Here is a 12,141-nt window from a genome sequence, read left to right on the forward strand (position 1 = left end):
TGGAGCCACAGTCCACCGGCCGCTGCTGCTGAGCTGGTGTTCCCTGCCAGGCTGGGGGTTTGTCGGGCTGCGGCTATTCTTACTGCTGTTCTATTTCCTCATCCTCCAATCTTCTTCCCAAGCTCTCACTTATCAATCTTGAGTTCTCTCCCCCTCTCTGATTCCAGGAGAATGAGCTTCAAAATATTCCAGGGGAGCAGGTGACAGAGGAACAGTTCACGGATGAGCAGGGCAACATTGTCACCAAGAAGGTGGGTGCAGAGTCCCCCCTAAGAGGCAGCGGAGCTAGAGCCTCAGAATGGGGGAAACACACTTTCTCTCTTCTCACTGCTGCCTCAGTCAGGGGTGAGCACTGCTCAGAGGGGCGTGCATCTGCCAGCAGCCCTTTTGTCCTGAGGTCCCATGTGACTTTCCTCATAGGCGCTTACTCTGCCAGCCCCGAATGGTGTCCGCTACTCTGTCTCTGAGAGACTACTCCTTGCAACGGTCAAACCTCATGCCAAGGTGCCTAGCCTTCTAGTCAAACTGGGAGGGAGCAGAGTAGATAGTTCCAGGATTCCATGGGCCTCCTAAAATCAAAAGGGTTCAATGTATTGGTAGCAGATTCATTCACTGACTGAAACCTGCCAGTCCAGGCATGGGCCCTATGGTGAGTTCAGGCAGAAGGGACATGAAGTGGCAAAGAGAAGGTCTTGGACTGACGTTGCACTCGCACAAGACACTTTCATGTCTGACTATCCTCCACATCTTGCTTAAGTTTCCACCATCTATTTTCAGCAGGTGGTTGGGGCAGAGAAAGCAACTGTTAGCGTATTTGGAGGAATGGATGAGGGGCCGGGCAGCTTGGGAGGCCGGGCAAATGGGCAGTATAAGCTTCGTTGATAACAGAAGTTACATGTGGACAAACTGTTCACTGATGACGTCTAAGACATCCTACGAACTCCAATCCCTGTGAGACAGGCCATTGTGCGTCCACACAGTGACAGAGCTGAGGTGTCCTTGTTCTTGGCCACTTGTGCAAGGTCTCTTCTCGCTCCTGGGAATCCAGCCTCCATCTTTGTCTGGCCACTGCCACAAGCCCATTCTTCCTTCCCTTTGTTTTCCAGATCACTCGAAAAGTTGTTCGGGAGATAGATTCATCTGGTGTTGACACCCAGGATTACAAGGAGGTGATTGTTCAGGGGCCCCTGGTGGACCCTAGTGAGCTGGAGGCTGATATTGATTTCTTTATAAAACACGCCAAGGTACTGAGGGGGCTCTTGCTCTTGGGGGCTTGAGCCTTCGCCTGTCGCAGCCCCTTGCCCAGCCCTTCTCAGGCCCGTGTGGGCTGCCCTGTGCTCTTCTCTCCGGCCTGGCGGGTGGTATTCCCAGACGGGAGGCCTCTTCACTCCCGCCTCTCTCGGCGAGTCTGTGATCTGTCCTGCTTTCCTCTGCTGCCTCCTCCAGGTGAAGCTGAGAGGGAGCAGCCTGCAGCCTGACCTGCTAGAGGGCAGGAAGGGCGCTCAGATAGTGAAGCGGGCCAGCCTGAAGAGGGGGAAGCAGTGATTGGAGCCCCCTCAAATGGCCTCTTTGGAGGTAACGAACCTCTCTGCATCTCTCTGCATGTCCTGGCCTTCTGGCATGGCGGCACTTCCTCCCCACCCCGCTCCAGCCGACTCCTGATCTCACCCCTCTGCCCAAGCATCCTGCAGTTGAGCAGCTTTTGCTGAGTCTCGAGACTTTGTCATTTCCCGCCCTCCTCACTGTGTCCTTGAGTCTCATTCCTTTGTCAAGAAAAGTCACCAGTATCTGCTGAGCAACTTCTCAGGGAATGCCAAATGCCAGTCTGAAGGCAATGTTCTGCTAAGTGACCAGCACATGGTCATTTTCAGTGTGGTCCTGCCCTGAGCACCAAGAGGGGGAGCCGGACATTGTGCCCGGGCAGTGGAGGCGACACTAGTTGGAGCTGGTGAGGCTCTTTTCTCAGGAGTCCCCAGGATGACTTAGAGCTCAACTTCTTCTTGTCTCTGCATGTCCTGGCTAACTCAGGCTTCCAGTCTCTGGCGTTCCTCAAGCCAGGCTGCTCCCTTGCTTTCTAGGAAGGGAGCGTGGTCTGGACAGGGGGTGGGTGGCCTCCCTGCATGTTCGGAGGGTGCTGGGGCTGGGGCGCATGGTGATGGAAGCATGGTGTTCCCAGTGTGGCTGAGCGGGGGGTGTGATGTGTGTGGAAGGATGGCCAGCAGTCACGCAGTGCTGGGGCTTCGGCGGCCAGCTGGGACCTCTGTCCTCCCTGAGGGATCCTGTACTGAGCTGCCCCGAGGCCCTTTCTTGTGCCCCACTCGGGGCAGCTCAGTACAGGATGCGTCGGGGTGGGAGTTGGCAGGAAGCGAGGAAGCCTTGTGGCCCCAGCTCTGCTCTCGTCAGGTTGCTCCACTGAAACCCGGTGGCTCCAGCTCTGGGCCCAGCAGCAGGCAAAGGCAGGCAGCGTCTCCTGCGCCCCCGGGAGTGCTGACAAGGGGCTTCTGGCCAGGGGAGGGCAGGCTGCCCAGTGAGGAGGATAAAATTAGACCTGACTCCTCAGCAGCTTAAGGAGGACACAGCATTAACCCTTTCCTGCCAGGGGCTCTCTCCAGTCACCCAATGATACACATAAGTTGGAAGAGCAGAGAGTGAAGGAAAAAGACACACTTCTTTCTGCCTTGTTTTCTTTATGGCCACAGCAGCAGTGGCTTTCATTCTCTGCTTCTGTTTGACTCTGAGCAGAGAGGCAGTTCAGGGCGGCCGGCGGGATTTACATGGACTGTTTCAGATTTCCATATCATTGGCAGATGATGTGAGGAACAGCTGCAGCACCCACAGATGAGGAGAGATGCCTGTCGGGAGCTCCGGCCTGGCTCCTGCACATGCTGGGCCTCTGCCCGGATAGCACTGGGGTCGGGGTGTGACGAGGAACCTTCCAGAGCAGGCTCCTGTCTGAGGTTCAAGGAAGCTGAAGCCACCTCACCACGGACATCCTGAATCCTTTATTCTCATCCACTCTCCATCGCTCTCACCAAGGCAGCACGGACATCCCAAACCCTTTATTCTCACGGCAGAGTGGTAGGAGAGAGGAGGAGGATGTCAGGATGTCTGTGGTGCCATGGTGAGAGGCTGGAAAGTGGATAATACATGTTTTCTGACACTCTGCCAGGTGCAGGTCTGTGTGGGGGACCCCGGGTGAGGCAGGCCAGCACTGTAGGTGCAGGCTCCTTAATCCATAAAACAGCAGTCGTGCCAATATATCCCTTGTCAGGTGGTTATGGCTGTGACAGCATTTTGTAAAGGGCGGTGAGAAGGTTTTGTAAAGGTTGTGAATGGATTTCATTTTAATCTACTATTTCTCAATCTCATGCATATCCCTCAAGTGGTTAAAATGCAGATTCCTGGTCCCTGCCCCAAACCACTGAACTCAGATTCCAAAACTCCTTAAGTAATATTTTGTATTTTATGGCTGAGTTTGTGTGTCAGTTGTAGACACTAGAGGTGAAAGGTGAACTTTGTTTCTTTGTTTGGTTTGGGGAGCATTCCTTGTGCACCCAGGGGCACTCCTTGTGCAGGGCCTGGGTGCTTGGGTCTTGGTACTTGGGTAACATGTGGTTCCCATGTTACTGCCCTTTGAACGCTTTCGTCAAATCAAAGATAACTTCAAATGTCTTACACTGAAAATTCACTTTACACTAAAAATTAAGGATGGCTAGTTTATTCAAAGGTGCGGCCACCAGGGACAGCCCCCCTGTCCTGGACAAGGCGAAGAAGATCTGCCACCCATTTGGCCTCCACACGCTCACTCCCAAGTCTGAAAGGCTTCTGTGTGGAAGGGGGTAGGGTAGTGTGTGGAGGGACTTTCTCACCACAGAGCTGCAGTTTGGGGCAGACAGCGACAGGATCTGCCCTGGGTTGAGTGTCTACGAAGGGCACAGCGCGTGGGTGGGTGCAAGCCAGTGCCCCTGAATCTCCTGGAGCTGAAGGGACAATGCTGATTCTTGGCTTTTCTTGCATTATGTGGTGGGGAAAAATGCATTTTTTCCCATTTTTCTTTTTAGACATTTTCTCTTCAGAGACTCTGGTCACAAGAATTGTTTTAGCTTTGACTCCAGAATATTCTAGTATGTTTCAGGTTAATTACTTTTTAGGGGACCAAAGTGATAGCACAGCAAGTACAGGGGTGCTTTTCTGACATGTACCCAACCTGGATTCAATCCCCAGCACCCAAAAGGGTCCCCTAAACCCTGCCAGGAGTGATCCCTGAGCACCAGAGCCAAGAGGAAGCCCTGAAAACTGTCAGGCATGACCCCAAGCCAAAAACTCAATAAAATCAATGACTTTGGGTCCCAAGCAATAGTACAGTGGATAGGACTCAGAGTAGACCCCCAGATCACATTTGGCTCCCAGAGCCCCACTAGGAATGATCCCTGAGCACAGAGCCATTGTAAATCCTGAGCATAGTCAGGTGTGACCCAAACCCTAAAAATAAAAAATGAAATTAGTAAAAATTAATTACTTTGGATGAGAGAAGATCAAGAAACAAAGGGCTCTGGGTAATTTGAGAGAGAGAGAGAGAGAGAGAGAGAGAGAGAGAGAGAGAGAGAGAGGGACGGAGAGAAGCAAGATAGTCTTTATGGAACTCTCTTAGAAAGCTATGAGGTGAGAGGAAGAGAGGAAGACATGTCCAAGAGATCCTGCCCTTCCCCAGAGCATCTCCAGGAGAGCAGGCGGAGGAGCAGACGGCAGGGCCTTGTTCCATGTTTGCTATTTTGTTAGGGTTTGAGTGTCAGTTCTTCCCCTCCCTAAGCCCTGAAGTGTAGAAGGGTCCGGCGAGGGCACCGAGCACAGGGGCAGCATCCAGAAGCCCCTGCAGCACCTGTAGCCATGGCAGCCCCCCCCACACTCTAAGCACGTTAAAGGATATGACCTTTCTGGAGGGTCAGCCAGGAAACGGGTGTGGGGCAGTGCAGGCGCCCTGGCATCCTGCTGCCCCGCCTGGACACTCCCTCTGCACCTGTCACTGCTGCTCCCAGAGCCTAAAGTCACCCAACAATGAAATGATGAACAAGAGCTGATGATCCCCTCTGCTCTCTCTCCTCTGACCTGAGTCTGTGCAGAAGAGGCTGAAGACCATGGACCAGCCTCTTGGGATGCAGCCAGGCCCCTCACTGAAGGTGGGCCCAGCCATGGGGTGGGCACTGCAGGAGAGGGGAGTCCTGCTTCTATCCTCTGATGGAAAGAGTGTAGCAGGTCTCTGACCGAAGGCAGGCTTATGGGGGGACATTGGGGGAGTCCCGCTTCTATCTTCTGAGGGAAATACACAAGCAGTAGCGTTTCTAGAGAGTTCAGGAACAGCTGACACCCAGTGTTTACTGTCCCAACCAGTTTATGTATCCTTAGGGTTGTTTGTTTTCGCTGTGTTGGGAATTGAAAATAGGACGTAGAAAAGCAAGCTCTCTCAGAGTCATATCCTCGCCTCTTTAGCCCTTGCATTTTGTTATCTGTGTGGGGATCTTCCCACATAGTGTGCAGGGGATTCAGAGACCAATGACACTCCAGTAACCATGGCCCACCCAGCTGGCACCTCAGCATGAGGGTCCAAGGACACAGTGCATCTTGGGTCCTGGGTGCCAGTGGTTCTTGAGGCTTCTGGGACCACGCTTGGCAATGCTCCCAAGCTCATAATAAAACCCAGCCTTGCTTCACGTCTTCTAACCCCTGGATGAAGTCTCTGGCCTGTGCTTCATTCTTTTAAATGACACAATGACCTTAGGAGGTCCAGCCTATGCCTTCATTTTACAGCAGAGGAAACTGAGTCACCAAGCACATAGCAGGTCCAGGCTGTGCAGAAAGGCACAGAGGATGTGAACTCAGGGACTCCAGCTGGGCATTCGGGCATCCCTGCTCCCCTCCCTGGGCCCTCTAAATAGACGGTGGTGGCAGAGGAGCGCAGTCTGGAGCTGAGAAGAGACAAGATTGAGGGATCCAGCTTAAAGGAAGAGCGGGTGGGAGCTGCTGGGTGACTGTCAGCTGAGAGCAGAGGGTGTCCCTGCAGGGGGCCACACATACAGAAAAGAGGGACAGGGCAGCCTTTGTACGCACCCAGCCTCCAGAGGGACAGCTGTGTCATGCGGCAGGAGAATCTGGTTGTGCTTCTTGTTCCCAGCTTTAGAACCACCCCTTGCTAGCTCTCTCCTAAGATCCTGGGCTCAATTCACAGCTCACCTCACTTGCCCCGGCTCCCCCTACAGACCAGGGACAGCTCTGCCTCAGAATGAGTTCCTCCCTTTCTGGGTCACTCTACGCCCTACCTAAGAGATTGTCAGCCACTCTTTAAAGTTCCCTTTTTCGGGCCTGAGCGATAGCACAGCGGGTAGGGCGTTTGCCTTGCACGCGGCCAACCCGGGTTCAATCCCTGGCATCCCATATGATCCCCCAAGCACGCCAGGAGTAATTCCTGACTGCAAAGCCAGGAGTAACCCCTGAGCATTGCTGGGTGTGACCGGAAAAAAAAAAGCAAAAAAAAAACAAAAAAACATAAAGTTCCCTTTTTCCCCAATCCATTCCAGAATCCTGTGGCAGAGTCCTGAGTGGTTTGTATTTGAAACCTCAAGTTTTTATTCCAGGTGGGAGCAAGCCCCATGTGTGGCAAGGCTGGGGTCTGCTGTAAGTCTCAAGATAAAGAATTTGACTTTGGCGGGGGCTGGAGCGATAGCACAGCGGGTAGGGCATTTGCCTTGCACGCGGCCAACCCGGGTTCGATCCCCAGCATCCCATATGGTCCCCTGAGCACTTCCAGGAGTAATTTCTGAGTGCAGAGCCAGGAGTAACCCTTGTGCATCGCCAGGTGTGACCCAAAAAGCAAAAAAAAAAAAAAAAAAAGAATTTGACTTTGGCTCTACTGGCCCACCTGTTACCTCCCATCCTAAGATTCCCAAGCCCCTAGGAAGAATGCTGCTGTCCCTCAAAGGCCGCTTTGTGTGGGCAGAGGCTGTCCTGAGGATGCAGCGGTATACAGGAAGTGCATGGAGACCAGGCATCTTCAGAACGTCACTGTCTGCCCCTGTTTGGGTCCCCTGGGCCGCCACAAGACAGATAGGGCAAATGGATGTGTTCTGTACTCCTGAGAATGCAGGCACTCCCGCCTAGCCCATACCCTTTCTGTAACAAGCCTGCACTCATTAAAAACCCCTCTTTTCTGAGTCCAGAGGATCGTTCCTAGAGATTTCTCCCAGAGCCCCCTGCCTCCATTCCGAACCTAAGCACCTGCACAGAAGAGTTTCCTCAGGGATCATCTACTTGATCAGGAAGCGGCCTCAGCCCCGCCACCTCAGGAGGCAGCCTGTGGGCTGGAGCTGGGGCAGGCTGGCGTGGGTGGCGGGGAGGCCTCGGGTTCTGAGCTCCACACTTTCCAGCACAGCATCTTGCTTGCTTGGGCGCAGATGGCGGGGCGGCGGGGAGCACTTTTCCTCACGGAAGCCTGTCTGAATGGCACAGAACTCTGGAGGGGTTTGCTGGGAGGGGCATCTTTAAATTAATTCTCAGTGACTCCTCTGTTCCCTCAGGATCATACTTCGACACCCAACCCTTGAACTCCACACTCTGCCATGCACATAGGAGGAGAGCGGGACGAGGCTGCAGAAGCACACGCGTTCCTCTAGGCTAGCGGCATGACCTCCGTAAGGGACTTCCTTTAGTCTCCTAGCGCATGAACGACCGGCTGTAGACGCATGACCTACAGTCCTCTATCCTGCCTCTAGCATCGGTGGATCTGTCAGGAATCAGGACAAAAGCAGCAAGAAGGGGGAAAGAGAGAGAAAGGGGGGTGGGTGGGAGATAGAAAGCAGTGTGAGAGGGCACGAATACAAATGTGATCAAGGGCTCTTTTGTGGTTGGGAATGATATATTTTTTTAAATCATTTTAATTTTGACTTGTTACAGGGTACTCTTTTTTCAACTTCATCTATAAGAAATCCATGTGGGCTTCCTGAATAGAACAAAAGTGTGAGAGAGAGAGAGAGAGAGAGAGAGAGAGAGAGAGAGAGAGAAAGAGAGAGAGATTAGGCATGAAATCATGTCAGCACCTTAACCCCAGGTGCTCCCCTTCCTCACCACCACCCACCACTCCACTGGTTGACAGTGAATACTCTCCCAGAAGATCCACATGACATTCAGCACATACACACAAACACACACACACACACACACACACACACACTCGCGCGCGCGCACACACACACTACACGCACACACGCACACACTCCCCCCCCCAACACTCAGCATATACACAGATTTTACTGTGACATCCAATGCTACCTAGAATTTCCTGTGGATAAACTGAAATATTTTTATGTTGTCTCTCTTTCTCTCTGCCAGTCTCAGTATTAACCATCTTCCAATGGAAAATCACCACCTTTAGAGCTTTAGAGTGTACTCAGAGTCCCTTGTGTTAGGGACTCAGGCATCTGAGGCTTACCTGTAGGGCTCACCTGGAGCCAGCATTCCGTCCAGAAGGGTCTTCACCCTCGCTTGGTGGGACGCGGCCTGTGGCTGCCCCGGGCTGCACCAGCATGTTCACTAGAGAAGAGGTTTTCTATATCTTCAAGCACTTACATCATAGTCTGTGTTCAAAGTGTAAAACTGTACAGTAATCAGCCTTGTGTATATGAAAAACAATAAATACTATGCAAACCAATAGACACACGTTAGCAGTATGTCAGCTCAGCTCTGAGGATTCCGGCCGCGGGAAGGAGCTACAGCCTGTCTTTCAGCAAGAGAGGAAGGGAGGGCAGGGCCAGCCTGCAGCCCTGCAGCCCTGCGCGCCAGCCCAGGCCTCCCGGAGCGAACTTGGTGCTCTAGTGCAGCTGCGGGCAGGAGGGGGCCGCAGCCCCTGCCCCACCGGACAGTCTGGGCCGCACTGCAGGGCACATCTGCTTGTTCTCCGCCTCGGTGCCATCAGGGACGCGCCTTGCAGCTCCCCCGGCGGAGAGAGGCCGAATCAGCACAATCCCTGCGCGCCTACCCGCGCGCTCGCCGGCCCCGCGCTGCCCCTGGCACAGGCGCCCTGGGCGCGGCCCACCGTGCAGGGCCCGGGCAGGGCGGCCAGCGAGACCAGGCAGGGCAGCAGGGCCGGGCGGCAGGCCGGACAGCAGGGCAGGCCGTGGCCGCCAGCCCCGCTCCCGGGGCTGTGCTGGGAAGAGCACAGCCCCAGCGTGTCCCCTGCGGGGCGGAGGGCCGCTGTCCCGGGAGTGGGCTGGGTGAGGGTCCCCCCAGGAAGACCGGCGCAGGGCTCGCCTCCCCCGCCTCGTGCCCCGTAGCGGCCCCAGGCCATGCTTTGGCACACGCGCTCGCCCGGCTTGGCTGCTTGGCCCGGCCCGGCTCCCTGCTAGTAGGCGCTCCAGGGCGGGAGTCCGGGCTCCACACTCGATGCCTAGAGAATGCTGCAGTCTGCACCTTAGACGCTTTTTAGAAGTTTTGGAATCACCTTGATTTTTTTAATTGTTATGAGAACAAATCTTTTCTTGCGTCCCTCCCCCTGCTCTGTTCTGGGAGGGGACCTTCCTCCCCCCCTCTGATGTATAGACCATTGTCCCTACACCAGCTGAACAAATGTCAAAATTAATAAAGAAATCGACCCATGCTCAGGGCTCCAGCTCTCCTTCCTGGTGGCCTGGGGGAGCGGGGGACATTGCGACCGGAACAGGCCGGGTGCGGTCAGCTGTAGGGGTGCCTGCGCAAGGTGAGGCTCGAAGAGGTTTGGGGCTGGTTGGAGGGGGCTGGGGGTGCCCACCGCGTGAATTTCTCCCTGCATCAGCATTCCAACCCCAAACCCCTCTCCTCTGAGATGGCAGGGAAAGAGCCGTCCCCACATGACTGCATGACACAGGGGCAGTGCACCATGAACCACCAGAGTCCAGTGCCAGGAGCCCCACAGACACGCTCTGTGAAGGTGCCAGCCCTGGCACTGCTCAAAGGTTTAAGAATATTTAAGAGGCTGGAGCAATAGTGCAGTGGGCAGGATGCTTGCCTTGCACATGGTTGTGGTCGGTGTGGGTTCAATCCCCAGGCAACCCATATGGTCCTCTGAGCCTATCTGGTCCCCCAAGCCACTAGGAGTAAGCCCTGAGCACTACCAGGTGTGACCCAAAACCAAAACCAAAACAAGCAAAAAAGCTGTCCAAGAGGCTCCCTGGGGCCCAAACAATAGTATAGTGGGTAGGGTGCTTGCCTTGCTCAACCCAGGCTCAATCCCCAGCATTCCATGTGGTCACCCGAGTCCCCCCAGGAGTGACACTTGAGCACAGAGCACCTCTGAGTGTGGCCCCAAAACAAACAAACAAACAAACAAGAATACACAAGAAAACCATCTTGCTCCCTTTTCCAAGCTTTTGTGAAAGGGCGAGCTGGTGTCAATTTCTCATCTGTCAAACGTACAGCTAAGCAACTGCTAGCGTCCCTTCTGTCTGTCCTCTGGCATTCCTCAGTACATATGCCTTCGCAAGGCTTGGCATTAAATTAAGAACCAAGTCATTTGCTGCAGCTTTTTCTCCATTGTAAGTTAGCACGAGTCGCAGGCCAGGGTCCAGCCCTCCCACAGAACCTGAAGCCTCTCAGAATCAGAAAGGTCACAGACAGGCACAGCCATGCCGCCACACTACTCCAAGTGCTCCCAAAGCACAAGTCCAGTCACAGTTGCCTGGCCTGGTGCCATGTGGTGACCGTGGAATTTACAATTCTTTCCCAAAGTGTTGTGACAGGTGGTTTAGGAGAGAGCACAACCAACTCAATCCTTTCTCTTGCTTAAATTTGTAGAAAAATAATCAGAAAATCCTTTGTAGGTTTTTTCTGCCATAAATTACATCATTTATGACACCAAGAACATGGTTCAGAGTAAAAATATACCGCAGTGGAGGGGGGAGGCTGTGCTGTGTGACGAGGACCCCAACCTAGTCCTGGGCCTTTGGGCCTCTGCTGGAAAGCAAAGCCAAGGGCACCTCTTGTCATTCTCCTACAGTTTAAGTCCAAGCAGCAAGAGAGTTGACGGCCCACAGCCTGTTCAGGAAGCCCTGGGGGAGTGCCAGGCATGAGAGATCAAGTCTCTCTGTCTGCCAGCCCCAATTCCCTGTCATCCTGCAGGTGCAGGCCAGTGGTATGCTGGTTTCCAGTAAAAACAAACACAACAGCCCTGCCAGAAATGTGCTGTCCCATCGAAAACACAAAAACAAGTAACTAGCAATGGATAAAGGCTTCCTATTTGTAAGTGGGGATCACCCTCATTAGAATCCTGCTTATTGTAAAAGAAAACTCTCTGGAATAAAAGACAGATGGGTGGTCTGCATATGATTAAATTTAGCCCCATCCATCAAGTACTTCTTGAGCAACAACCAAGAATATTGCACAAGGACTCACCACTGAATCAACAGCCATCCCAGACACCAGAGATTCCCGGCCAGACTGGACAGCCCACCAGCCCGGAGACACAAACAATTAAACAATTCCTCTGATGTGGGCTGGGAAAGGGGGAGGGGGTGTTAAAGAGGGTGAGAAGAGAAGAGGAGAAGAAAGAAGAGAAGGAGGGGAAGAACAAGGAGGAGGGGGGAGGGGGAGGAAGTGGGAGAGGAGGAGGAAAAGCAGAAAAAGGAGCAGGAAGGGATGGGGGATGCTGCTGGAAGCTGGGTAAGGGCTCTGACTGAGAGCTGCCCCCTGCTGCAGTCTGCCCCAATTGCCACCCTGCCCCCAAAGCTGGCTCCTCACTTACCCGTCCAGCCTGGCTCAGGTTCCCTGAGGTCTGTATTCCTGGTGAAGCTTGGCCTCAGAACATAAAGGGGCACTTTAGGACAACCACCCGAGTCCTGCTCCTTCCCCTCAGGGGAGCAGCCGCAGGAATTTTGGCTGCCTCAGGAGCTCTCAGGGTCACTCTCCTGCACGCTGGACATAGGGTCAGGGACAGAGAGCAGGAGCAGTGGACCCTCTAAGATGACTAAGAGCTTCCAAAGCACTCTCTTCCTCCTTCCCTATCTCTCCCTCCCCTTCTCTTTCTCTCCCTCCCTTAGTCCCCTGCCTCTGTGTGTGTGTGTGTGTGTGTGTGTGTGTGTGTGGCTGTCAGTCTCTCACATGTATGCATGCATGCATGAAAGC

General features: G+C 53.8%; 1 protein-coding gene across 8 annotated transcripts in view; it reads left to right on the forward strand.

The window, feature by feature from the left end:
- The window catches only part of ANK1 (ankyrin 1), a 222,875-nt gene extending 213,232 nt beyond the window's left edge, over window positions 1-9,643 (forward strand). For 5 of the 8 annotated variants that reach the window (XM_055144521.1, XM_055144484.1, XM_055144492.1 and 2 more), the window contains 4 exons: window positions 168-251; window positions 1,107-1,169; window positions 1,447-1,575; window positions 7,569-9,643. In XM_055144521.1, coding sequence (XP_055000496.1) covers window positions 168-251; window positions 1,107-1,169; window positions 1,447-1,545 — 246 coding nt within the window. In that variant the 3' untranslated portion in view covers window positions 1,546-1,575; window positions 7,569-9,643. The remainder of the gene's footprint in view (window positions 1-167; window positions 252-1,106; window positions 1,170-1,446; window positions 1,576-7,568) is intronic. The other 3 variants (XM_055144503.1, XM_004606845.2, XM_055144511.1) reach the window with 2 other exon arrangements.
- The last annotated feature ends 2,498 nt before the right edge of the window (window positions 9,644-12,141 follow it).

This window comes from Sorex araneus, chromosome 1 (assembly GCF_027595985.1).
Source record: "Sorex araneus isolate mSorAra2 chromosome 1, mSorAra2.pri, whole genome shotgun sequence".
NCBI classification, from domain to species: Eukaryota; Metazoa; Chordata; class Mammalia; order Eulipotyphla; family Soricidae; genus Sorex; species Sorex araneus.